This window comes from Dendronephthya gigantea, unplaced genomic scaffold (genome assembly GCF_004324835.1).
Source record: "Dendronephthya gigantea isolate DGI-Jeju-01 unplaced genomic scaffold, DenGig_1.0 000000F, whole genome shotgun sequence".
In the NCBI taxonomy this organism is placed as follows: domain Eukaryota; kingdom Metazoa; phylum Cnidaria; class Anthozoa; order Malacalcyonacea; family Nephtheidae; genus Dendronephthya; species Dendronephthya gigantea.
The window spans coordinates 2,605,866-2,633,095 of NW_021163010.1; the positions used below are offsets into that span (position 1 = coordinate 2,605,866).

The window sequence follows — 27,230 nt, forward strand, 5'->3', positions numbered from 1 at the left end:
ATTTTTGGCAAAACTAATAACAGGAGTAGGATGTGTGTTTCTTCAATTCCCTCCCATACACTGTCTACTCACTGCTATATTTATTATTAGAATGGCAAAAAGTCTATGTGAAGGAAAGTGGTACATGAGATTCAGTAAATAAGTGTTCAGTTTTATGATCTTGCTTAAATTCACATCAACTACTTCTATTCTTCTGTAAACAAGTTGCTCAACTTTAATCCAGTTGAACTAAAAATTCATCCTTATGAGCAAACTTTTTAAAGTGCTTTTTACATCTCAAAACATTGTGTTTCACAAAGTCACCTTGTTGCATACTCGATAAATAACAGCATCTTGACCAACTTTTTAGGATTGGGGGTGTCACCAGGGCCATCTGAGCTAGAAGCTTAATTAACAAGACGCCGTTCTGGCGTTAACTCCGGCGCACGTGCCAGTCTTCAATATAGAGCTTCTGAACATAAACAATACAGTTCGCGTATTGTTTCGCATACATATTCGCATTTAGATGCCTTGCGAACCTAAATGTTCGATCGCGAAATTCAGAAGAACATCGCAGTATAGAAGTTCAATTGTTCAAAAATGTAAATAAACCGCATGATACATTCGCTTCGTCTTACACTTTGCCTTTGGAATTCGCGCTTATATAGTTGTATTAAATCTTCGATCCTGTGCAAACTACGCGACGTGTCAACGCGCCCATACACGACCACATCATCTTGTTAAACGGCAAAATAGCAGCGATATTATTAAAATAGGACCGGGTCTACATGTATTAAATATATTCTTACCCCAATTCAATCTAAACTTAATCGAACAGCATGAAAAGAACGGTTTATTTGTTCCTCTTGGAGGAATTGCCGTATCATGCGAGCGAAATCGAATCGCGCATTGGAAAATTAGCCAAAGCTGTGCACCACAAGTCTTGGGAGATAAGACTGGGACGTAGATAAATACGGTCACATACATGTTTGAAACACTAGTATATTTCGCGCCATTACAGACTTGCGACGACGAAAAATAATAAAAAAAAAAATAAAAAAAAAAAAAACAAAAACAAAACAAAACCGGGGCGAATTTTCAACTCCGTCGCTGACGCCGGAGTAATTAAGGGCAGGACATATTCATTTATTCATCTTATGCCAGACTGATTTCTTTGAAATTTATTGTTCCTAAACATGAATATATGAATATACACCCTCCAAATTAAGCTATGGGGAAAATATAAATATTGTATACTTCGATTTAGAATGTGCATGAAATGCAAGTGAGCTGCTAACTTGATTTTTATTTTTGCTTCCGTATTTCATTTCAGAACGAACTAGGGCGCAAAAAAAGATGGGGAATGCCGAATGCGGAATACAAACGCTGGCTTGCAGCGAATAATACTGAGCCGTATTGTTGTATTTCGCATTTGTGACTTAAAATAACCCGTTTGAACACGGTGGGCGATTCTATCCTAAACTTTCCCAAAAATTGCATGGTTAAAACTTTCCCGTCAGGCCCCAATGGCAATGCGTTTTCCGTACACGTACCAGTGAGCTGTATATATAATATAGTATATAGAGCTCACTGACACGTACATGGCATTTTGTATTCGCGTACGCAATACGAAGGCGTTGCCGTTGGGCGACAGGCGTTATACATAAGTGACATTTCTCTTGGTAGTGAAAAAATGTAATTAGAAATGTTTAGAAATCTCCCTATAATAATTAAATACCCTAAAATATCCTAATATTAGTCAATTATTCTGGTAAACCTAGGCTAAGGCGCTTTCCTTCATACGATAAAAACGGTCAGACGGGTCGTGTCCAGTTTTACAGATTAGTGCGATGTTAAAATGTTTCAAGAACTCTGCATTCAAGTTTATCGTTACTTTCATCTACCGCTACATTTCTGTAACGAATACTCCATTTCAATTAAAATATGACCGCGGTTTGACCATTTTGGCCAGCTAAAAAAAGCGCCTCTAGACTAGTTACCAAGGATCCAAGCACAATCACCCCTCTAAAAAAATTCAATTGCTATCATTGAATAGACCTTTGAAGTGCTTACGTCATGTCGGTCTCGAACAATGAATCGCAATGCAATCTGGGAAACAAGTGGGACAAAATTGTATAGATAGAAAACTGTGTGACGTAAGCACTTCAGAAGGCTATTAGTCCAGTTGCACGGTGTAAGTTTTGCTGCAAGGCGAAACTCGCGGGGTTGAGTATAGATATATGCATTTATGTGGGCAAAAAAAATCATTCATCGAATGTAATGAATTGCATTGCAAGAAAAATTTCAACGTGCAACATGGCCTTTATCAGATTTCCAAGCAAATACGAGTGAATTAAGTATTCAGCTACGTGAACTGAAATAATTACATCAAGGACTTGTTTACATGGAGCGAGTTATCCTGGCTAGGTGAGGTGAAAAGTGCATATAATGAAAGAGTAATCAGTTTGAGCCTTTGATGTGATGCGCTTTTTACCTCGCCTAGGCGGGATAACTCGCTCCATGTAAACAGACCCTAAATCAAGACATCTTATTTTAAAATATTTCAGTATAATACATAAAAGTAATTTTTATTTTTCCCGTCATGCCCGGACATCCACAGCATCTTCTGTTTGAATTTTTCCATCGGTTTGTTCTTCCGTTGTTCTTTCATCTTTTCCTTCATATCGTTCTGACGGGTCAACATGGGGCTCATTTTTGCAGATTTCTAATGTCCCGGCGTGGCTATCATTCGCATTTATTTCAGTGTCGTCCGTGTTTTCATCGTTCGTTGTTTCATCGTTCGTTGATTCCACTAATATGTGTTTTTCGCTTTGCTTTTCAAAATGTCCGAAATCCGCGAGAAGTGGAACAGGTAATGATCCAGGCAGTGTATTTTCAGTTGAAGTGTTCGGTGTTAATGAAGAAATGGCCGTATCAATATGACTGAATTCTGTGTCTTGTTCTATCGTTGAACTCTGGAAAGATAACGTTCCTTTCAAAATATCTCGCACCTGAAACCGTCAAAAACATTGAAAGAAGTCAAAGTTAATTCACACGGTCGTGTTAACACGAATGCGGCAAATATCTCTCTTTAAAATGTCAAAACCCCCCCTGATATTTTAGCAATGTCAAACCTGTTTTAGACCAGCTAAAGATAGGTAAACTACGTCCATACATTTCTCATCATGGGTTATTTGATCTTGCAGAGAATCTAAGAATAAATACTCAATCACTTTTCAATCGTTACAATAGTGAATAACTGAACAAGTGTATATTCACAGCTGTGCAATTCTGCAGAAATTAATATACTCTTTACTTATATAAGAATCCATCTTTGTTCCACAGTAAATAGATATAGACTGAAGTTTGTCGATTTCGGCTTTAAAATGAGATATTTGTTCTTGGAGACGCTCATGATCCTAATGAACAATAATCAAAGAATACAGTTCAGGTTAAATACAGGCAAGGCTTCTCTCACACTTCCTGCTAGCTCTTTGCATATGATACACATACACAGGTACTCGCGCGGTACACGAAATGGTGAAAAATAAAGACGCAGCTATATACAACCATGCAGCAATACGGACCATATATACTTACTTGTTGTAAGGTTGTAAGATCTGTCCTGGTTGGGTGGCGAACCTTTGAAGATAATTTTGATAAGAATGTGGAACTAGGGGATCGCACTGATCGTTGTGACGTGGTAAATAAGTCTTCATCATCTTCATTGTGTGGAAACATGTGCGATGAAGGTGCTGACTTGCTATTTGCTGAAATTGTACGAATGCTTTTGTTATGTGATGACGTCTAGTCACATTATATTACTATTCTGTAATGTAGAGATATTGGTTTACTCCATGTATTAGTTGACAGATACAATTTCGTACTGTGCAGAGTACAATTTTAGGGTAGGCCCAGGCTTTTAGGGGCACTTCTTACAGATGAAATGGCTCTTGAAATATAAAATTGTCGGGGAAGCGCGCTTTTTAATCACTTTGTTAGTGTTTGTAGGTTGGAGGAAAGTTCTTCCTGTCACATGTGGACAGACGTACGTCGGAATATAATATTGTAGGTATTTAAGAAATAGTGCACGGAAAAGCTCATGCAGAAAACCCACCTTTCAACTCAACGGGTCGCTTTCTTTCCTCGCCAATACGTTCTTTGGTTTTCTCAGATCTCTTTGCTTGTGCGATTTTGCGAGTGTTCGGCTCAGGAGCTTTTTTAGATGCTATTTGTTTTGCACCTCGCAACAAGTTCTGTCGTGCACTGCTAAATTTGGTTGATGTTGGTTCTCCTGTCTAAACATGTATATATGAATGAAATAAATGCATGAAAGCTTAAATAATATGCGTTAAAGTGTCTAAAAAATTCGAGTATTAATTGTCTAATCGGGAGGTTTTATTAGTTTAATGAGGCAAAAGGTAAATACCAGTCTACTTAAAACATTGTGATATCTGTGCAGTGCTCTGTGTTCCGAGCAGTGTTGATTGAAAACAATCAACACTGCTCGAAAACCATTAAGTTTTCATTAAAACCAATGATAGAAAGCCATGCATCAAGTTTTCTTGAAATAAATAGTGCAAATATACCGGGAACTCATTCGTAGCCATGACTTTTGATTCTGTCAACGGTTGATAAAATCCCTGTAATTTTTTCCTAGGGTCTAGCTAAAAAACAATATAATTCAAAACGTGAAAATTAAAGTTAAGTAGTAAGTAGTTCACTAGTTTGATTGGGTCCTTGTAAGGTCACTATGTTAAAAAGCGAACTTAGTTCGGTCAACATGTTTAATACTTACTCTAGGTAACCTGTATGGATATATGCATTGTGTACTTACTTTAGTGTCTCTCATATGTTTAGCCTCTTGAACGACAATCTTAGCGTCTCTTTTACAATATGGCGTCTTCATCAATACAGTCAGACATCCGGAATGGTCTGATGCTAATACTATATACAGACAAAAATAATTAGCAATCTGTAATAATGTGCAGCAGTTGCAAAATTTCGCGTTTCAATTTTGAGTTGTATAACAATAAACTTGGTTATAATTATTACGTTTCTTTCTTTTGCTGCATATCAAAGATAAATAAACATATTCAACTAAATCAAGAGTGGCTCCATCAGCAAATAACCCATCCCAAAGTGTCAATATATCTTCCATTGTGGCGAATTCACGACCATAAAGTAATCTAACCCACCGTCTGAAATAAGGAAATAATGAGATTGAACACATGCAGCATTTGGCCCAAACATCACAAATTTTTATGTGTGTGTTATAGTCACGAGATACTCACAAACCATAGAATTGAGGCTCAATCTGCATTTCTCGTAAATGATTATACAGAACTAAATCATATCTCTTCAACATACTCTCTTGAATCTTATTTAGTTTACGAATAATCGCAGTTGGCTGTATAAAAGGAAATCAAAAACAATATTATTCTATATAGCGAGGCGATGAATTTATAGCAATTTATTTTAACCGTTAGAGACGAACACCTAAATTTTTTTAACAAACCGGTGAAGATGCATATGATTGTGTTTCCATAAACGGCTTCCCGTGTGGATCGAATGCCTGTAAAAGTGACGATATATTATTGCAATTATTTAAATATGTCTACAAGAATAAAAGCCTTTCATCTCATGATTTCAAAGAATCGTATTCCTTTAAAAAGTGAAAATCGCTCACTCTTGAAAAGTTCTGAAAAGCAACGTATGGTGATTGAACACGATACCTTTTTTTGAAAATGTGCAGGTGATTCAGCACGAACATACCAAGGTTCAATAATCTCCATCAAATGTTCAAATAAACAACTAGGAATACGTGTTTTTAGGTTTTTTAAAGGCAAGCATATTTTGATGAGAATTTATAAGGATGATTAATTAAAAGTATAGCTTCAGTGGACGTTGGCATACAAAACAATCATATATACTTACAATGCATCACTCTCTAGAAACTCAGGGTTAATTAAATCTCTCATCACTTCACTGAAAGGAAACGAAATGACTGATGTAAACAATTCTTTTTGTCCGGCCACGAGGTTACGCATTGGTAATTATTTAACTTTTTACAGCGATAGTGCATGACAGAAAATGGACTTTAGCTGATCGTCAGTGACAATATATTCAACTTACTTATCTGAGTTTTCCAGAAACTGAAATAATTCTGATTCATTTTCCAATACAAAAAGCAGAGGAGCCAAAACCTCGTGCATTCCCTAGAAAGTCAAGCAACAATTCCTGTTTCGCAAACTTAGCGAAAATATTTTCTCCCACAGCCGGGCAAGGCAATCTATAGTTAGAAACGTACCTGTTTATAACCCACGTTAGGATTCATTTTTGCGTAGCAAAACAGTATATGTAACAAGACATCTCTAAAAAATATATACAATGTATAGGCTAGCTAGGCCCAGTATCGCCGTATGAGTATGATTGTATCCAGATTTGTGTTAAAAAGTCGACCCTTAGCATGTAGTACATGCTGACCGCAGAAATCTTGAGATTCGTAGCTTCGCGTTCAAAAAAAGACGCAAAAATCTTATACTTTTACTAAGCAACTTACTTTATTTTCTTTGATTGGAAATAATGCATGCCAGGAAAGCTGGAAATTAAAGTCAAACAACATTCAAAATGTAACATGAAGTAAGACAATAATCCTTAGATTACCAGATCAACTACGTTAATATAGAAACCTACAGTCTATTTAGATCTTGATATATTAAATCAGTCAGCTTCTTGTCTTCAAAATACTGACTCCATGGACTCTAAAATAATTCACCAGATTGTTACTAATTCACGAGCCCAAAATTGTCAACACTGCAGGGCCACTCAGTGTTACTGTACTTACATCAATTTCTTGAGACAAAGGGTCAAAAACTTGAACATTATCTTCATCAACTTTAGAAGAATATGGATCTATAAAAAACTGAATAAAGAATGCTCTCAAAAGCGAAATCCTGAAAGAATGAAAAGAAAAACAAAATGATAAGAAATACTGATAAGAAAAACAAACGAAAGAAGACTCAATCGTATTGAAGTATTATTGATCTTGAAAATCAATAATAAAACGACCCTGATACCTTAAGCACCCTGGGACAAGGTGATAAACCTGAGTCTTAAAGGCAAACATTCAGCAACAGTGAAAATCCTTTATTCATGCACAGTCTCCATATACATGAGTACATACCATAGATTTAAGATTCTCATATCTAGTTCGTGATTCACATACAGTCTCGGACCAGTGACCTACATCGTCTGATAGGCAACCCAAGAATAACTAAAGAAAGTATTAATGAAAGGGATCTTCATGTGTTCCACCTGCATAAGTGACTTTGATGAAGATGTTCAACTACAGTTAGAGAAATTTTTATATTCGTAAAATTTTTAGCTCAACGAAAATAGTGCCTCATCGAATTTGAACGTGCAAAACATGAACCATAAGCACAACAACAATCATGCTTGATCCGAATCAGGGACTAGATTTTCGGGAATGACGTTTCAATGCTACAGCCATCCCGACTCCCGACAGCTTATTGAACATTATTATTATACTTACTCGCCAACAAACACCACGAAACCTTCTATCTCTTAATCGGCCAGTCAGAGCAAGATTTTGCAACTGAAATAAAAACTGGTATCAGCACATCAAAAACGTTTTCATCGCTCTTCCTGTCAATAATGAACAGTCAAATCTACTGCACCAAATTTGATAACCTGCCGTATGCCTAAGACTTCACGTTTATATTACGATCCTGACTAAATAACTCTGTCAAAACTTACATCCTTTTTGTAGTTCTCAGTGCCAAACATTTGCTGCCATTCAGACCTGGATAGAAAATATATGAGATTTCCAGATAATATTCCTAGTGCATGAATTAACTTAGCTATGAACTTGAAGTTTCCCTAAAAAGGTCAAGTGGCTTAATATTTTTTTGCAAAAATCCTATTAATTATCTGTTACTCCATAAGTACATTTAAATTCAGAGTTAAATCTAAATTCATTTGTTGATTGTTTTATAGTGAAAATATTGCACACAGGGAATTCCCTAGCTAGCCTGTGCCACAGACCCAATTTCGTTCATGTATAAACTAGGAACTTCTATACATATTTGAAAATTATATATTAATTAATAATATAATAAAGAACACCTTTTAATTCATTCAACTGTCAGGTCTAATAAGAAGTTTGGGATTATATGCAGTGTAGATCACAAAGCACAACAAAGTTGGTTCTGACTGAATCACCAGCTCCTACTTACTCTAGACTTTCCTTTGTTACAGCAGGTATATAAATGTTTTCATTGCTGGATTCACCCTGTTCATTAAAGTCTCCATTGGGTGTCCTTGTTGCATTTGCTGGATCATTGATATCAAACTCCCCAAGTTTCGCACTTAAAGGGTCAACCATGTTGTCATCTACATTGCAATGCATCAAAAGGAGGTATCAAGGTTACAATGTGCAAGATGTTGTTGAAAAACATGTGGAAAAAATATCTAGACTGATTGAAAAAGGTTCATGGCCAAAAATTGATCAAGTTGTCACATCAGGAGTAAACAATGTTGTGTTGCACCCTATGAACAGTATTATTAACAATGTTATTAAACCTTGTTAAATCATCAATGTTAATGCAATGTTGTTGCAACAAGTTGGAACAGTATTGATAGTTTAACATTAGGTTAAAAATGTTGTTCGTTAACAGTACTGTTCACTGCAGCACAACGTTGCTGGAAATTAAATAATAGCTTTTGGCATTAAATTATTTGACATGTGCCATACAGCAGAACTGGAAATTGAAAGTGAAAAATCACTGCTGCACTGCGAACTGTAATAAATGGATGAATATTTAGATATAGGTACAATGTGTTGCTAAATATTTATTAACTGGGTTGAAATCTAGCTATTACCCTTAGCCCATGGAATGCCTGATTTGGTAAAATATATTGTGAAAAATTATGTTGACTGCCACAAACTGTTTTTCCTGGTACATGCACTAACACAACACTATAAATAGCACTACTTCTTGGCAGTTCTATATCTATTAGAAGTTCAACCTTGTGGCAGTAATCTTGGTGAAATAAAGTAAACATGTATTATATAAATACGTTGTTTGGCTTACGAAATACTAGAGAGTGCTCATTATAATATAAATAGACCATATGCAGAAGTTTTCCTTACCAAACATTGTCCACTACAGTCTGATTCACCTTATAGGAATCATGAGGTGGTGATTCTGATGATTCCTGTACGGATAAAACAGTCTGTAGTTGACGGTCGATTTTTGGTATAATTACTAATATTGTTAATAGATAGATAGATACTTTGATATGTATTAAATAATAAATTATCGTGCTTATTACTACATCATTCAATATACCTTTAAGCTGTTTCTCATCGTTTACACTGTGGTTGGCCAAACAAAAATCAGTTTATATGAATTATATCAAACGTCAATATGTAAATGCACTACCTACCCCGACGTCTACTTGCTCTTGTTTGAAATTCTTCATATGTACCCCCAGAACCGAATTTGTCTAGAGTTTTACTTATTTCTTCGGCGGATATTTCCTCTCGCCTTGATTTTAATGAATATTCATCTTTCGAATTCCAGACATATTGCTCGCTGCTCGAGTTTCCTGCATTTCTTGTGACGGGGGGGGGGAGCTCCATTGTAAACGGCAGTTTGAAATTATTAGTGTTGTAACTACAGGTAGTTATGCAACCCCAGAGATGGTCCAGCCGTCCAGACCAGACTCCAAAATGTTTTTGCTAAGCTCCTTAAGCCTCTTTTTATCCCCAAGTAATATTAAATTAATAATTATGTTATATACCATTTTTTGAAAAAGGCAAGTCCTAACAATCCCCCAAAAACGACTTCGCCCACTTCACCTAGCGTTCCAAATTCCAATACCTGACGTTTATAAAGGAAGAAGTTGAATGTGATGATTTTAAATTTACAACGGATTGTGTACACAAAGGAACAATTCCCCCAGTCCTGACTCCTGATTCTACATCGCTACGCTGGTCTTGTAAAGTTTTACGGCTTTAAACTGATGCACAGAGCCATAGAACGAAGGTTTTGAACATTGCAACGGACAATAAGTCTGTTTGAAACGTCGTGCTTCTAATATGCCGAACGCATTAACAACAACAGATGCATCTCAATTGATATACTATTGTTTTAAAAATGCACGAGAAGCACGACGTTTAAAACAATCAAACAAACATACAGTCTCAGGGCAATACGTTTTGCATATTTCTACTGTCCATTGCGAGTGATTAAAAAATGCCGGTGTCAGTGTTGCCAGATTTGTGAATATTTGGGGCTAAATTGTCACCAGTACCGTCAAGAGAGCAAAGAAAACAAAAGACCAAGACAAAGAAATATTTTCTGATCAATTATTTCTTCCTCTAGCCTAGGGAAACGCATGTAAAAAGTACTTTTCTTTTTATGATTTTTCAAGTTGTTGCACGAATTGTATTGGATAATTGATACAAGGTGAACAAAATGCGATTTTTTGATGTAATATTTTTTTTAATATTTACATCTACAAAAAGTTTACTATAAAAAGTCACAAAAACAAAATATAAAGAGGTAATTCTACACGACATTTTTGTTCACTAGCATACCATTAAAGCATATATATATTTTACTTTGAGCGGGCATATAATTCAAGCATGCACAGTTTTGAGCATGCATATAATTATGAGCATATATAATTTTGAGAACGCATAATTCTGCATGACTACAAAAGTGACAAGAAATTATGGAGGAGACCTTAATGCTTGTTGGACTTGCTCAATTCACCAGGTTTGACGACTTGCACGCAAGTAACATCAAGATTAACAATCTCCTATTTTAGATATTATAAATACGCAAATTCACGCATTATTGAACCACATTATAAAAAGGTAAAGCTGTAAAATTATACTGCACTTGCAATCAACATTTTCTCCGGTTTACAGCAATTTTCACCTGCATCTCCATGCTACTATTTACCATTTAGTAAATTAACGTCTAATCTTAGAATGTATAGTTTTGGATTATCACACCATCATTATAACAATCCATCATCATCAGTTAGCTAATAATAATTTCTAAGTGGCCACAACAGGGACTTCGTCAGTTTGTGGGGACGATATATCTTGCGGTGGTCGATTTCTTTTAAAGAAACCAAGCTGAAAGGAAAAGAAAGTGATAGTGAAGCAACAGCTACCATTGGCACCAGACCTAAATATTATAGAGTTTTTTTATAACTAGGCTACTGTAACCGCAAAATCACATCGGTTCATAGCCTTCAGCGAAAAAACACCATAATGGACTACCATTGTACCATCCTCTCACCGTAGTACTAGTAATTCTCATGACATGTATACCTCTGAAGCGCAGAGTAGGCCACACACCCACACCGCATCATTACAGGAAATATTACAGTGTGAATTTTCATAAATCTCTTACATATGTCGTGAACATCCGAAAACGTAGAAAATCGAGATTGTGGCCTAGTACAAACTCAAAGACAAAAGGGAAACATGCATGTCAACAGTCAACTGATCCCATCAGGAGCATACGCATGGTACATTAATCAATACGAACGCCACAATTTTTTATATACATGTTACCCACCTTGAATAAAGCTAAGATAGCAAGAGCTAGCAACAGTACACCACCTAGAACAGCGACTATTATAATCCAAACAGGGGTTGATTTGGATTTTCCCGGAACATTCTCTGGAGAAACTTGAATTTCAACCTGGAAAACATCAACAGGTATACATGACTTCGGACTTGTGAGACAGCGGTGTTTATTAGCATGCAATGTTTAGCACTTTTTCCCTACCAGAAATAACTGGTTATACTCTATGCCAAATCGTTTACGAAAATTATTCATTCACTCTTACGTTGTGAAACATATTCATACTTTAGCAGTTTAGGAAAATAAACAACCTAATTATTGTGCTAACTATTATTGGGACAACTATTTATAATTTCAGTGATTTGACGATAAACCTATGTAGTATACCTACCTCCCCAAGTTCATTCACTGTCCTTGCAGGAATTGTTAGACGGTCCTCATAGGATGCAGAGGCTAGAATTTCTACCACAAGATCATTGGAATAGTACTAGAAATAGAGAAACAAGAAAAACATGTCCCGGCAAAATATATAATTTTAATTTTAGGTATCAGGTATAAGACAAGCGTTTGTCTATAGTAGCTATTTGTCGGGATGAGCATACGATAAGATTACGTTTTTTACTCATTTCAATACCATGCAAAGTTACTTCCCGTTCAATATCGAGCTACCGAGATCCTATACACAGCAACAAAAAACTCATTCTCACTTAAGGCCATGTTATACACGGTGCAATTTTTCTTGCAACTTGGAATGCAAGTCTACTTTTAAGAGATGTAAATTAGCGAAGAGACTTAAAAATGCAAGTGTAAGAAAAGCCATGAATTGTAATAAAGACAAAAGTTCGGTAGTTGCCAAATTTACATCTCTCAAGTCTGAAAAGAAGAATTGCATTGCAAGTTGCAAGAAAAATTGCACCGTGTAACAGGGCCTTTAGGCTGCACGAGCTTGTCTATTCTATGACAGTAGCCCACAGTACACTCGAAAGAATCGATACGAGGTAAAAACCATTCTGTTGTGAATTTCATTAAAATATTTCACACTCAGTGGATATTTATTCTTACCTCAACAAGGGTTCGACTCCAGAGACGTATCTCGAAGGCAACGGTAAAACGTTTACCAACTCCCAAATTAGTAATATTACACTCAATTGAAGAGCTAGTTGAAGTACGAGGTTTCTTGGAAAAAAATAATCAGACTTAGAAGTATAGAGCAAAAACCTCCGCGTGCGTGAATCATTTTGCATGGACCAGCAAACCAATGCTTTTATCAGAAAAGAAAGGCCATCATGATTTTTAAGGGGGAGGACTTTTACTCCCGAATTAGCAAGTTCAGTTTCCTAATACACGTATATCATTAAGATGTTCATCTCAGATGAATCAGCTGATGACCAACTTACACTCCTACATCTTAGATCTGGGTATAGTTAACTACAAAATAAAAACCTACCAGATTTACCACCGCCCTTTTCTGCCTTCCGCTGACTTCATCGCTCGTGGGTCTATTACTCTGTTAAAAAGAGACACTATTGTTGTTGACAAATAAATTAATAAAACCATCAACAACTGCAAAAGAAATTTTATGTATCGGAATTTTTCAAGGGTTTTCCAACGCAGACCTAGATAATACCCCAACGACTATAAATATACTAACTGAGGGTAACTTCAAACCCAAAGGATTCTCATGGCTTTTTTTATCAGTGCATTGTCCGCCTTCTTCCTACAAAAATAAACACATCAATTGTAAAAACGTTCAACTCTATTAGACTTTTCCCTTTTTTGCTTTCAAGCGCGCAATGCGTGGCGGTAATTGATTATCAAGCAACTTTGAGTTGCGATATCGCTCTGCTTGTAAGCGATTTTGTTTGTAAGAAAACCTTGCCGATTCTTTTTGCTTCTTTGTTAAAAAATCGTTCCTGAACACGGCGAAATCACAACTCAAATTGGCATTGATAATCAACTACCGTCACGCATTGCGCGCTTGAAAGCTAAAAGGGGAAAGGTCTCTTGCTTTTTGATAAGGACCACGTGCATGTGTAGTAATAGTATAATAATTGCTTACTTGATCTATAACCCCAGCTTACTTGGAGTTAATTTTTTTAATATATTGAACCATTTTACCCTTTGAATCGTGTGACGAGGGCGGGATAAAAGGCTGAGCTAGCTCATGTGATGCGGCTGCATCGTGGAAGCGAAAACAATATTTACAAAACACTAACCACCAGAAGATACATTGGTATAAAACGGAAAATGTGAAGCTTACCCTGATACTGATTGGATACACAATATATTCGTTTTCTTTGGCATCGTACTTCTTCACAGGATACGTGATAACAAAATTAATTAATTCCAGGTCACTTTTTCCTTCATTGGTCAGCTATATATAAGGTGTACAAGGAATTAACGGTGAAAAATCTTAGCTTCACCTTAATTTGTACTATAATGCGCAGGAATAATAAAATGAGTGGTATATTGATGTAGCTTGTCAATGATTATTATTGTATTATCACAGTGAAACATTTTTTTAGTTAAAGGTATTTACTTTCTGGAAATTAAAAGGTCATTTTCTGGGATTCGGCTTCCATTTTTTGATTACTTGCCTCAAAGTTAACTTTAACAGATGGTCCAACATTAGACACATTCACAGCAGAATAATCGTTACCCTTTATGATATTTAAAGAAGGTGCGGTTTTTGGATAGTTAACCAATTTCGGAACCGAGTTGCTGAAGAAAAAAAGGTTAAAATAAGCAACACAATTTTGTTCTGCGTCACAAAGGCCTTGTCATCAAAGATGGTGAAACAATGGCGGATCTAGGGGAGTGCAGAATAAATTACACAGCTTAAAATCGGAATCGCATTGGTAGATTTTAATGTAAAAATATTCTTTTCAAATCTATAACTAATAGCGTTGTTATTAAGGTGTTTTGAATATAAAATTAAGATGTGTAATTTATTCTGCACACCCCTAGATCCGCCACTGAATTTATTCAAACATCTTATTTACACGCAACTTTTTCTCAATCATACAAAATATATATTTTACAAAAATAGACCAGTACAGTACCCTTTAATAACCATGTTCACATTACGTTTCACAGTAAATGTAATCGTATCATTGTTGTCTTTTTCGTTCTTTTCTTTACCAGTAATTCTAGGGAAAAAAGGAATTGTCAAATTTCAAGCCAGGGCCGCACCAAGAAGCATATATGAATATACCCCCTCCCACCCCCTTTATTTAGCGGTCTAGCTATACTGCCCTGATTAAATCTATTTTGTTTGTGCGTGCGTGAATCATGTTTTCAAATCGGAAAGGGGATTGCTTTATACCCTTTTGCTTTCACATCAATGGATAATTTAGGTTCGTCCCCAGACACCGTTTTAGTGGAGTATTGCAGCTCAAATACAACCTAAAAAGTAGAGAGTAAATTTAGACGGTGCATATATTTGATTACAAGAATTTATATTTTGAGGAAATATCGTTCGATCAACGGTTAATTAAAAACTTAAGGTGGAGAAACTCACCTTATCATTTTTATTAAGCGGTCCTATAGGTATAAATTTCTCCGTGTTTATTGAAATATCATTATTATTAGCGACTTCACGTTCTTCAACTCTGACTCCGGTCTGTCAAAGAAAATGACTTATCTCATACCGATGGCAGATTAAAATGACTGATCAAATTTATCAGTATATAAGAATTTTTAAGAATCCAAAATTTGGGATTTTTAACACAATACCCCCCTACATATATTATTTTACTTACCGTAAGTACGTTCTTTTTCTCATACTGCAGTGATGAGTGATGGGTGATAAAAATTTCAGGATTGTACACGACCTCATCTTGGTTTTTTAGTTCAATTCTTATTTTGATGTTCTCCGTTTCACCGATTGTTATGTTTTCTGTCGGGGAACTATAAAATACCACAGGTAACGACGGGAATACAAATTGAACCATGCATGTACGAGTCAGTATAAACTTTTTAAAATATAAATTTAAATTACCTTATCTTGACGTTAAGATCGTAGTCGCATGTATTATCGGAACAATTCAACACCAGCGTCGCCTAAAATGAAAAAATGCTAAATATGAGGCATGACTCAGACCTTATCTTAACGCTGGCCTATTGCAGTAAGGATATGGCAATGGTAACACTCATGCAATGAATTTCCCTTTCACAAAATATCTTGTTTTACATCAGATGTCTCCCTCGTATCATGAAGAGTCGATGGAAAGTACAGTTTATTTTTTCGCCCTCATAGGGTTTCTCAAATAAAAATTAGGTGGAAACATTACGATGTTTAAATGCATAGCCAGGCAGGCTGGCTTTCTACTTGCAGCGAAATAGTTCGCTAGCGAAATATTTGCTTGTTTTCATTTCAATTCGTACTGCACAAACAAAACTGGTTTAACTTGACTATACTCTCTAATCAAAACGAAAAGAACGTTAACTATTTATTTACAAGTGGAAATCCGGTCTTACAAAGAGAAAAGAATCTACCATTAAGGTAATTGAGACTCCATACCTTTTCACTCACGGATGGCTTTTCTTCAGGAAGAACCGGACAGAGTCTTTTGGTTTGACATATATCTGGTGGGACCAGTTCATATGACACTTTAAAGACAATATCTGTCTTTCCTCTGCTTAGAGCATCAGATAACCTGTTTTTACCCTGTAATAACACGAAAAAAGTTACAAAAGATTTTTCATGCACAATGGGGGGAGTGGTACTACATCATTATACTCTGAAAAGCAGGTCCAATTTATACGTCGCATTTTAGTCGCGTCGAATGCAATTCAAACAATCGATAATGAGATGATAAATAAAGTCAACATCTATCTCATTTTCTATTGTTTAAATTGCATTCGTCTATTGTTTAAATTGCATTCGACGCGACCAAAATGCGACGTATAGCCTGGGCTGCAGTATGACCACAAATGCAAATTTTTTAGATGCTCAAAACTAGTTGGACTGTCCCCTTCTCAAAACTAGTTGGGCTTTCCTCTCCTGGTATGAATTTGGTAATTATTAAAGGCGGGGCTGTTGTCTATGTGCGAATACCTAATCTTGTAATAAAATTATTAGATCTCACACTGCCGGGGATAAGTGATTTGTTTTATATATACACACCTCCACACGGATCTCAGAGAAATTCCTGCACACAGTTACGTTCTTGCCATAAAGAGTCAAACTTCCTTTACGTTGATATACTTTCTTTCCATCATAAAGATATACTCGCTTTACCACCAATTCTTCATCCAAATCAAACGTGTATCTTATCGCTATAGCAAAATATAAATACATACAATTCTAAGTTACCATCATCACCTACGATAATGAAATTACGATTGCGAAAAGATGATTAATATAAGGGACTGGTCATAATTTAGCAGGGGGGGTGGGGAGGTGGAAATAGTGGGGGGGTCACATATTTTTTAGCCAGAAAAAAGGGGGGTTCATAAAATGTTAGACAGTTATAAGGGGGGGGGGGTTGCTTATTTCTGGTTGTAATTATTTCTTTTATACATGCTTAGACTTTGAGTTGCACTGCATAAGCTTTGCTTAGAACATTAAACAAAATTAGTTATAGAATTTAAAATGAAAAGTTATATAAGTCACTGTGTTAAAATATTTATATTTTAAATAGCAGGGTCTTTCACTAGAAATAACTAACATATTATGTTTAAAACCAAATTTTAACATATGAATATGTCAAGGGTGGGTAGTATCGGAGTTGTTGGAGTTTGCAACTGTAGCGAACTACAATTTGCGAGTAACTGTATAGACTACTTTTTAAAACTGGTAGTTTGAAGTTGTCGCGAACTATATTTTCTATATTAAAAGTAGCGAAGTAGTTGATTACTTTTTCAACAACAATCGCTATTCGCCACTTTTCGATTTTTTATCCCTCGACTATATACTCTATAGTTCATACACTATAATACAAAACTAGTCATTTAATATACCATGTCAAATCTCGTTTGGACCCACATTTTGTTCTAGAATTCTTTGGCTCATCCGCCATTAATCCATAGTATCAGAATATATGAGCATATTATGCTTAACATTTCATATGTTTAAAACATGTGAAATCAATATAAATTACAAACACGGATACCAGGAATTTTGTTGTAGCGAAGTAGCGAATACTTCGCTACATTTTTCTAGCGATATAGCTGTACACGTAGTCAAAAGAACCAAACTACATATTTTTGACAATAGCAGTAGTTGTAGGTGACTACATTATTTTAAAATAGCAGTAGTTGTAGCGAACTACACAAAACTTGTAGTCTACCCACCCTTGGAATATATATAAGTGGACGTATATAAATTAATTTTATTACTTTATATAAACGTTGTCAGAAAAATTTTTGAAGGTGTAATTACTATTTTGAATTGACGGTGCAGATTACAGTAGTTTCTCATTTTGAAGCAGTGTTTATCAAAACGTTGACGGATGGGGGGGGGGGCATTTTTACCGTCTCGAACAAGGGGAGGGGGCATGATTTTTTGTGGATAAGGCAAGACAGGGTTGCAAAATATCATTCCTTAAAATATTGAATTACACCTCCCCACCCCCCCTGCTAAATTATGACCAGTCCCTAATCAACCGAATGACGTAAAATTCGTACATAGGCAACGAAGCGAACAGCTTCGTGTTTCATATTTGTCGTAAGAAGACGTAGGTACATTCGCTTTTGTACTAATTTCCGTTCAAAGATACACCTGCTATCTTTAGCCGCAATTGACGATCTCCTGTGATTGTAGAGACCCACTCAATTATAGAGACCCACTCCCATTTTAATTATGTAATTTTTTACAGAAATATACCTCGCAAAATAACCGTCAGTTATCCGACGCTCGTTCGTATCTATAAGTTTCGTTCTAGACGTTCATGAGATCTTATACTGCTTTGCAGCAGTGTGAAGCAACGTTGCAAATCTGACTTACTATGGTTTCCAGTAACACTCTTGCCGAGATATGAAAAGCATACTTCCGCGTCCAAGCTAATAAAGAACAAGTCACAAAACAACAGTAATAATTTAAAAAACTTCAAACATAGTAAACGTTTAATCGCACCTCAATTGTACAACTATACGTTTAATCGCACCATGTACAACTATCGTGGGTATAGGTAACCCATGTACAACTATAGTAGGTATAGGCAACCCATGTACAACTATAGTGGGTATAGGCAACCCATGTACAACTATAGTGGGTATAGGCAACCCATGTACAACTATAGTGGGTATAGGCAACCCATGTACAACTATGGTGGGTATAGAGGCAACCCATGTACAACTATAGTGGGTATAGGCAACCCATGTACAACTATGGTGGGTATAGAGGCAACCCATGTACAACTATAGTGGGTATAGGCAACCCATGTACAACTATAGTGGGTATAGGCAACCCATGTACAACTATGGTGGGTATAGAGGCAACTCATGTACAACTATAGTGGGTTGTGATTTGTACAGAGTGGTTGTGTGGTACTCTATCTCGGTTCTCCACTAAAAACCGAGCTAAATTTTGACCAGCCATTAATAAATCCTACCATTGTTTGTTTGGATCATTTGGACAGTCTGCAGTAAAATTGTCCACCGGAATTTGTTTTTTGCTCAGCGTCAAAGTCGCCATGACATTTATTATCGGCCGAGTCCTATAAGAAAAAAGGAACAGGATTGCATATTGAATTCCGATGGTTATATTTGTGGCAGTGGTACTATATATTTTCCTTATATCACGTAATATCGGTTATTATGGTAAGACCGCTGGCGGGAAGGGCAACAGGGATTTAAATATAGCGGTTAGAGAATTGTAAGACAATTTAAGTTGATCGTGTAGGAGACGAGTTTCAGAATAAATTTCAGAGGCTAATAACAACTCGATGCCATTTACGACGTGAGTTGTGAACCAAAATTTCATTAAAGGAAAATTATGATCCTCTCGATATAATACTGTACCTTAGCAGCATAACCCTGTCGCTATCCCAGGCACCGATAGCAATATCTAAAACAATAGGGGAAATATTTATAAGGTGAGTAAAAGGCAAATTTCTCATCTTTGTCCTCAGTCTCTGAACTGAATTACTAGTATAGAGATCTTATTATCCATACAGCAACTGCATGTGTAGAATTTACCCACACTTGATTTACCATGCAATAAAATAATTAATCCAGAAGAACATTTACCTGGATATTGATCACCGTTCGTGTCGACATTTCCTGCTATAGCATACCCGAATTGTCGGAAATTAGGGTAAAATTTCCTCACCGTCTCCGCAGTTATTCTCTACAAACGAATAAAAACGCAGCGTTCATTACATTCAGGCATTCGACAATTTTGAACGCTCCCACCCACAGGCACACAAAGAAAAACAGCCCCCCCCTGCCCGCCATCCTTCTGTCACCCTCTTCTCCCCCCGCTATCCTCCTGCCACCCTCTTTCCCTGCTCCCGGCTGCTTGGAAAATTTACAATTTACTGTTGTTTACTGTTAAAGAATATATACGCAAAAATTACGGGAACCACTGTCCACTGAGCATTTTAATAAAAAATAAAACAATAGAAACTCCGTAAAAAGTAAACATTTTGAAAAATATAATTTTCGACGTTTCGACTAAAATATAGTCATCATCAGATGTAATATCATCCTCATTCTTTCCCTGATGATGACTATATTTAAGTCTAAACGTCAAAAATTATATTTTTCAAGTGTACTTTTTACGGAGTTTCTATTATACGCGAACCTGTTGATAATCTCTGAATTTCCCATCTTCTCTTCCATAATAAATGTAAATTGCCCCATTTCCAAAACCATCATTATCCAAATCTGGTTGATCTTGTGGTGCTCCAATTATAAAATCTACAAAATGAAAAACATGCTAGACCACGATTGATGAAAGCAATATCTCACGGATATTATGAACGACCGTTGTATGCCATGCGTGGTACACGCGTGGTACCCCCAAAATTTCGATTTTTCAGTTGGTATGAAGAAATTTGTTCGACGGTGTGGAAGACGAGTTGGGATCCCGCCCCAAATTCTCTGCTAAAGGCCCGCATTCCCTAAACACAATAGTTTTCTCAAAGAAATTCATCAACAAACATGATCCACCTCTCAATGGGGAATAAACTGCTTATAATTCTCATTCCTATGATGAACCTGGGAATTGCATATCTTCAATAAAGGCAGGTACTGATTTCACCTCAAGAGCCTGTTTGCAGGCATAGTTGTTTTATAACAGTATTAATTTCTCGTTATGACTGCAATAGTCAATCATAAGCTTACATACCTTCGATGTCATCATTATTAAGATCTCCTGCTTTAGCAATCGACCAGCCAAATCTAGCTCCTTTATTATTACTGCCACGTAATCCCGTGTTAGATGACAATTTTAACGACCGGGGCTACAGGACAAAAAAAACTCAAAATTAATAACAGCGCAAAAATAAATCAATAATAGCCAATGTAGTTGCTGTTGATCCTGTTATCAGTCACCCCCCCCGAATATTGTCTTGCCTTGCTTGCGTTTTTATCACAACTATCACAACTTATCATCTCTCGAAACATACTTCATTTCGAAATTTAAGTCAGAGCTACGGTTCTTACAACAAAACACAATCACAAAATTTCGACTAGTTACATAAAGAATAGCAAGATTAACAAGATTTCATTGATTGAATACTGTAGAATGGATTTATATTTCGACACACTTTCTGATCGCCTTATCGCTTACTCCTGATTTATCTTTGGTACTGAGGAATACATAGGCACGTCCTTCGTCCCCATTCTCGCTAAAGAATGGAGCACCGACAATCAGATCTGCATATCTATAAAAAATATTACAAAAAACATTTTGTTTATTTCAGTGGTCATTTTGTTTATTTCAGCGGTTTCCATTGCCAGTGGTTGACACGACGGACTTTAATCACGTTAGGATGTCCAATCCAACATGGGCAAATTGTTTTGTACGTGCAAACTTTCGCTTAAACGGTGGATAAGTCGAAATTAAATAACACTCTCTCTTGAATGAGTCAACTTGAATTTTATGTACTGAATATACAGTTGTAAACGTATCTTTGTATTAAGGTTAAAAACATTTACTTTGCTTCTTGAATAAAACGATAGACTTGCTTTCTATTTTGAACTTAACCACTGTTTAAGCTAAACGGGCTTGATACAACCGGCCCCAGGGGTCGTTGGCTAAGGCTGGAGAGCGCTATCCACCGGATAGTGACTGTTTCAAAAGCATATGCTTGGAAGGCAAAAAAATTTTAGCTTTGGAACGAAAAATGATTAAAGAGAATCCTCAATTTAGGAATACTAAGATTAAATCAAAGTTATACCAAACAATGGGCAACTTTAAAGCGAGTGAAAAAAGTACCATCCGGCTTTCATACAACCGGCCCCAGAGCACTGATTGTGTAAAATATGAGCGCGAAATCACGTGGTACCTACCCATCCTTATTAACATCAACTCCACACACAGACGCTCCAAAGTACATATGTTGTCTTTTCTAAAATACAAACACAATAACCGATCTTATTTTTTTATATATTAATTGTATAATCGCTCTATGTATACGCTGTATGCGTTTTGATTGGCTCTTATAGCAGAGAAATACAATAACGAAGTAATACAATTCAAATTGGAATTTTGAATCTATCGCATTGTCTGATATAGTCTCGTAAGGTATACATACCAGTTTGTCCTCTTCTGGTGGGGCAAGCGATCCATGTGATGTAAGTGTTGCATCTGCGCTGTAGAGATACACCTGAATAATACGAAACGTAATGTACTCATGTACAAAATACCCTAAAAATACTGGCAAGGATTTCTTTTCCATTATAAATTTAATTATATTATGATAATTCCATTGGCAGGGTCGAAACCTTTCGGTCTAATAGTTGGTTGAATACCGCAGTCAACGTCTGAAAAGTTTTTTTTCAATGCAAAATGAAACATTCATATACATACCCTTCCACTTATATCAATTCTTGGAGCTCCGGCAGCAACGGCTTTATGAATAAATAAACGAGACTTTTTAGCTTAGGACAGGACAGGAAAGTAAAGAGGTTACACATTAACTCCATGCAAGAATATGTGCAACTCAGTGCACTGAAAAAATCCAGGATATTTGAAAAAAAAAGCAACAAAGACGTAGTGTATTCATCAATACCTTCTTCGCTACGAGATAATTTAAAAAAATTTCCATAGGTGACTGAATAGCCTAAAGAAAAAGTATAACTACGGGTCAAAGGTTTCGATGAAATTGGTATTAAAATATAAGCAAAGTATTTCAGGACCCAAATTTCACATAGAAAAAGTTTCAAGTACAAAGAGCTCAGTACGAACCAAGATAAAATCCACGAAAGTCACCATTATTTGTTATAGAAAACTGCTTTGTTCCAGCATCACCAGATTGTTGCTGAACAGCCATACCTAGTCACATACAAAACAATTAAAGTTTGCGTCGTTGCATAAGACTTAAACAATCTTGCCTTTTAGAAAACGGCAAACCTTCGATATTACCCATAATTAAGGATTACTGTGATACTACCAAACGTACTGGGGCCAGTTGTATAAAACTCATTTTGCGTAGTTAAATCGTAGTTAACCTAGAAATTCTGGACTCTGATTGGCCAATTCTATCACTAACTATAGTTAAAAGTTGACTACCTCTTTATACAACTGACCCCTGTATTATCAAAAAGTCATAGCAGCTTTAGCAGTACTTTACTGATGCCAGAAAATTGCCAAAAAGAATTTGGATTATCAATATTCATACTAGGACTGCATACGTGAAATAAACAAAAATTGAACTTAAAACTTCAAATACATATTAAATGTACATATTGGGACGATTAAATATTAAATAGTGCCCCCATTTCACCAACTGAGCGAGTACCATTCCTTTTTTGCAAAAGTGCAATATTGCAAGGAAGTAATGTAATTGGGTAATCGTTTGTTAGCACACTGATGCACACCCTAGGAAAATCTGCACCCCTCCTGTCAGATGAGTATTCATCCACCCCTGAGTCGTTAAAGTAAAAACTTTTTGCGTTTGGAGCGAGTTTGCACAGTAGTTTGCACGTCACGAGTTGATTGAATAACTATGATTGAATACAACTTAGCATCATATGTGGTATAACAACTGCCAAAAATAGACAAAACACTTCTCGACGTTTCGACCTGTGGGCCTTTTCCCTGGTTATATTGATGAACGTCTACGCAGCGACCATAGTTCACGCTGCTCCCTGGTTATATGATTGAATATAGCTTATTTTTTGTAAATACCTCGCTGATCAAACCCCATGACAGCACCCATCAGCGTGGACTTCGAATTTTCTTTAAATGCTGCTGAAAATCCAGCTTGACAAAATCCATGTTCATGTCTCGCTGGAAAGCAAAAATCATGAATTACTAACTCGTCCTAACCCCGTTCATACTTTTAGGTTTTCATTTTAATTTAAATAGTCTCATCAAAACTTATTTTTCACATTAACAGCAAACTTGACAGACTTTCACAGTATTGCAAAAACTACCAATCACAAGTATATTTATTGATTGACTCACACAATTGGTCGTAACCACTCCGTTGCCTAGTGCATGGATACAATTCGTATAAATGTCTGGGCGTTTCATATCTGAAACATTTTCCTATCATATAATAAAAGTCTTTCGCCGCAGAATCCTTTTCACTATATCTTGGTGCACAAACCTAAGAAAAATTACACATCAGATTAATTGCATATCTTGCCTTATTAGACTTTGCCAAGAAGAAGTACCCCCCTTTTGATGACATCGACCTTTCGATTAACCTTGTGTTACCTTACTTATGTATACTTCGTATTACATAAACTTTAAGCAAACTTGTGTGAAAAATAGAGAATAAAGAATGAGTGGTTCTAGCTGCATTAGTATTTCTTATGCTGTGTTCAAGGATTTTTTTGCCTTTTGCTACATGAGTGTTGCATACAATTCAGGCTCTGTTTACACTATATCCAGTTTGTTTGTCACAACATCTTTGTTTCCCTGGTTTGGATAATGGTTAGTAAGCAAATGTTTATTTGTGTCATTAATTTGGTATATTGCTTTAGACCTCTGACATCCTTGAAATTTGACACACTTCCAAAGCAATCCTTTAAAGTGTAAACAGGATCTTATTCTTATGTATACTTACAACTATAGGGCCAAAGCCATTGGAAGTCACAGTGGCTCCTAGCCATTGGTTTTCTCTAATGTCATAATCTAGATTGACCGCTGTTAAGACAAAATAATTGAAACTCTTAATGAAAGGAGGATTTCACATGAAGATATGCAGTGTCAATATCACTTTGACCCTCAGAAGGCCTCCAGAGGCCTGTGGTATGAAGGCTAAATAGCACTATCCACTGTTCAGCTCCCACACAGTTTAATTTGGAATAGGCAAAAAGGTTTTAGCATCATATTAAAAAATGTGAAAAAAACTAAATGATATGAAGAAATTAAAAATGATATGAAGGAATTATTGTTATCATATCTAGTGTCAAAATGAAAATAAACCGGAGGCCAAAGAGCCAATTCCTAGACATTACCTGTATAGATTAGAATAACAAACAATATTTAATTAACTTCAAGCGTTGCTAGGGAAAGCATAGCAACGGCCATCAAATTTCATAATTTGCCCTAGGGAAAATTATGAAATTTGATGCAGCTCGTGTTGATCATGTGATCACACATAATCATGAAGATTTGAGGCCCTCCACGAATGGACCTCTTGTCCAATAGGAAAGCAGAAAAGATGAATTTTGACACTAGGTATATAACAATTTAATTCAATGCCACCAAAATGCCATGTATGAACCAGGCCTTAATAATCAACATTTGCATTTGACATTTAAAAAATGGCTAAAGGAAGAAGAAATAAGCAAATAAGTGCATGCTTGAGTCCGAAGGACACTGACTTATTATACTGAAACTTACTTGGATTATCAAGTTTCTCGGTGTTGCAGGTTTTTGACTCAATAACACATTGGTGTAGACTTCCTGCACCTTTTGAAAGACCATCTCCTTTTGGTGCACCAACAAATATCCTATACCAAAAAAATATGGTCAGTCATTTGTATTTTTATGTATGAAAATCTCATAAGAAACAAAATTTACTGACTACCTAACATGAAAGTGGTTTATATTTTCATCAAATTTAGTAGAACAACTGCCTAAAGTTGACAGGTTTTTTTTGTCTATTTAAGGCAGTTGTTATACCACATGTGATGAAGACTGACATCTGAGAAATGTATATAATTTATTTGTTAAGTATCATACATGGGGAAAGCAAAATCCCTTTTTCTCAAAATGTTTTTTTTGAGGGTAATATTTTAGGTTGTATGGAACTTATTAACTTGTCAGGGTTATACTTTCTACATATTACAAAATCTTGCAAACAAACTTTGCATCTTTACTTATTTTACATAATGTGGATTTTGAATCTTCCATTTAGAATCATCCAAATATTTTCATACTGAATATTACAAATTCCCACACATGTGATGAAAACATATGTTTTTTCATTCTATGTAGTGTCAGGTTAATATGAATTTGGCCTTTACTTTCACAGAATTAAGTAGATGCTAGTGCAAAAACCATTCTGGTTACTTTGTTTTTTTAATTGACATGATGGTGAGTGTATTATTTCTTTTGATGGAAATTAAGATGTAAAGTCCTCATAAGCTTTTAGATGATTAATTATTGACATAGATGTAGTGAGATATTTACATTGGATCTGAAAAAGCCCTTTAAGATAGAAAAATTGTTTTAGTACACAGGAACTTTGTTGCATCCTGCACAGTGCCTAATAAAGACAACTATTGGACCATTTACCTGCCAGTAAAGAAAAATTCAAATCACTATATTAATTAAATAGTCATTTGAGTATTGGTAACCCAATTAAAATAAATTCTGACTGATTCCTAATCATTTTTTGAAATTCATTAAATTCAAAATGTCATGTTCAAAACAATAACTCAATAACAAAAATTCCTTTTGATTGCTTCGTATGTGACGTCTATTTAAACCGTAAATCCATCCGTTAGAACTCTAAATCCATACTCTTTATACCCTGTTTTTCGGCAAACTCAACAATAATAAATACAGACAATGACAATGAGATAAAGATTTCAGTAAAGGCATTTTATAATTAAAGACTGTTCTTCATGATAAATGTTAAACCGATTTACAGATAATACATCAACATTCATTCTACAGTTAGGGGAGATATTGTTAAAAATAAATTGTACTTACGACGGTTTGTCCCCAAAATATTGTCCTGTGTGTAGAGTGAGACTGTAACCAAACAGTGTTTTGTCTTTGCCTTTGAAGACGAGGTTTGAATCTATGTTCACATCAATCTGATCGATTTTATCACTATTAATAAGGCTAGCCCAGTAAGTCAGGAACGAAAATAGGACGAACGCCTTGCCACAAGACATTCGTATATTTTTCAAAACGACGGACTGATTGATTTTGACAATTTAGGCACAGCCCTGCGTGTTTATACTATAAAATGGAATGTTACTGCTTTTAAAATGTGCCTCTGAGGATGTTGGCCTTGAATATACTGTCACAACGATATT

General features: G+C 35.8%; 2 protein-coding genes across 5 annotated transcripts; both read right to left on the minus strand.

Annotated features, from left to right (window-relative positions):
• Nucleotides 1–2,499: 2,499 nt before the first annotated feature.
• Nucleotides 2,500–9,607, minus strand: LOC114520075 (TBC1 domain family member 5-like). 4 transcript variants are annotated; one of them, XM_028540298.1, is made up of 22 exons: nucleotides 9,451–9,607; nucleotides 8,238–8,394; nucleotides 7,759–7,804; nucleotides 7,535–7,597; nucleotides 7,166–7,255; nucleotides 6,827–6,904; nucleotides 6,676–6,743; nucleotides 6,542–6,580; nucleotides 6,290–6,353; nucleotides 6,115–6,197; nucleotides 5,917–5,967; nucleotides 5,715–5,793; nucleotides 5,498–5,554; nucleotides 5,274–5,389; nucleotides 5,035–5,180; nucleotides 4,817–4,926; nucleotides 4,569–4,646; nucleotides 4,097–4,277; nucleotides 3,580–3,749; nucleotides 3,296–3,398; nucleotides 3,114–3,190; nucleotides 2,500–2,990 (listed from the first exon to the last, which is right to left on the minus strand). In XM_028540298.1, the coding sequence occupies exons 2-22, from the start codon at nucleotides 8,384–8,386 to the stop codon at nucleotides 2,580–2,582; spliced, it is 2,259 nt and encodes a 752-aa protein (XP_028396099.1). In that variant the 5' UTR covers nucleotides 8,387–8,394; nucleotides 9,451–9,607; the 3' UTR covers nucleotides 2,500–2,579. The 4 variants fall into 4 exon arrangements, with proteins under 4 accessions (XP_028396099.1, XP_028396083.1, XP_028396108.1 ...); XM_028540282.1 differs by having other exon boundaries at nucleotides 9,447–9,607; XM_028540307.1 differs by lacking the exon at nucleotides 9,451–9,607 and adding an exon at nucleotides 9,354–9,429.
• Nucleotides 9,608–10,512: 905 nt separating this feature from the next.
• Nucleotides 10,513–27,210, minus strand: LOC114515910 (integrin alpha-PS2-like). Its single transcript, XM_028535231.1, has 32 exons — nucleotides 26,899–27,210; nucleotides 25,582–25,691; nucleotides 24,800–24,879; nucleotides 24,193–24,337; nucleotides 23,914–24,015; nucleotides 22,972–23,058; nucleotides 22,796–22,846; nucleotides 22,594–22,634; nucleotides 22,319–22,390; nucleotides 22,074–22,132; nucleotides 21,352–21,445; nucleotides 20,908–21,022; nucleotides 20,362–20,477; nucleotides 19,806–19,905; nucleotides 19,578–19,623; nucleotides 19,169–19,273; nucleotides 18,562–18,617; nucleotides 16,741–16,892; nucleotides 16,135–16,281; nucleotides 15,613–15,674; nucleotides 15,374–15,521; nucleotides 15,133–15,234; nucleotides 14,938–15,017; nucleotides 14,675–14,761; nucleotides 14,210–14,333; nucleotides 13,873–13,986; nucleotides 13,264–13,329; nucleotides 13,060–13,119; nucleotides 12,675–12,788; nucleotides 12,004–12,099; nucleotides 11,604–11,729; nucleotides 10,513–11,155 (listed from the first exon to the last, which is right to left on the minus strand). The coding sequence occupies exons 1-32, from the start codon at nucleotides 27,084–27,086 to the stop codon at nucleotides 11,075–11,077; spliced, it is 3,126 nt and encodes a 1,041-aa protein (XP_028391032.1). The 5' UTR covers nucleotides 27,087–27,210; the 3' UTR covers nucleotides 10,513–11,074.
• Between the last annotated feature and the right edge of the window lie 20 nt (nucleotides 27,211–27,230).

Excerpts from the sequence above, each read along its gene's own strand:
- LOC114520075 (XM_028540282.1), bottom strand. The coding sequence starts at position 9,486 with ATGAAGAATTTCAAACAAGAGCAAGTAGACGTCGGGGTAG. Across the intron at positions 3,750-4,096 it reads GCGACCCGTTGAGTTGAAAG|CAAATAGCAAGTCAGCACCT; the intron begins GTGGGTTTTCTG and ends GTACAATTTCAG. Across the intron at positions 3,191-3,295 it reads AAAGATGGATTCTTATATAA|ATTCTCTGCAAGATCAAATA; the intron begins GTAAAGAGTATA and ends ATTTATTCTTAG.
- LOC114515910 (XM_028535231.1), bottom strand. The coding sequence starts at position 27,086 with ATGTCTTGTGGCAAGGCGTTCGTCCTATTTTCGTTCCTGACTTACTGG. Across the intron at positions 14,334-14,674 it reads GTGAACATGGTTATTAAAGG|CAACTCGGTTCCGAAATTGG; the intron begins GTACTGTACTGG and ends TTTTTTCTTCAG. Across the intron at positions 11,156-11,603 it reads CTATCTTAGCTTTATTCAAG|CTTGGTTTCTTTAAAAGAAA; the intron begins GTGGGTAACATG and ends TTTTCCTTTCAG.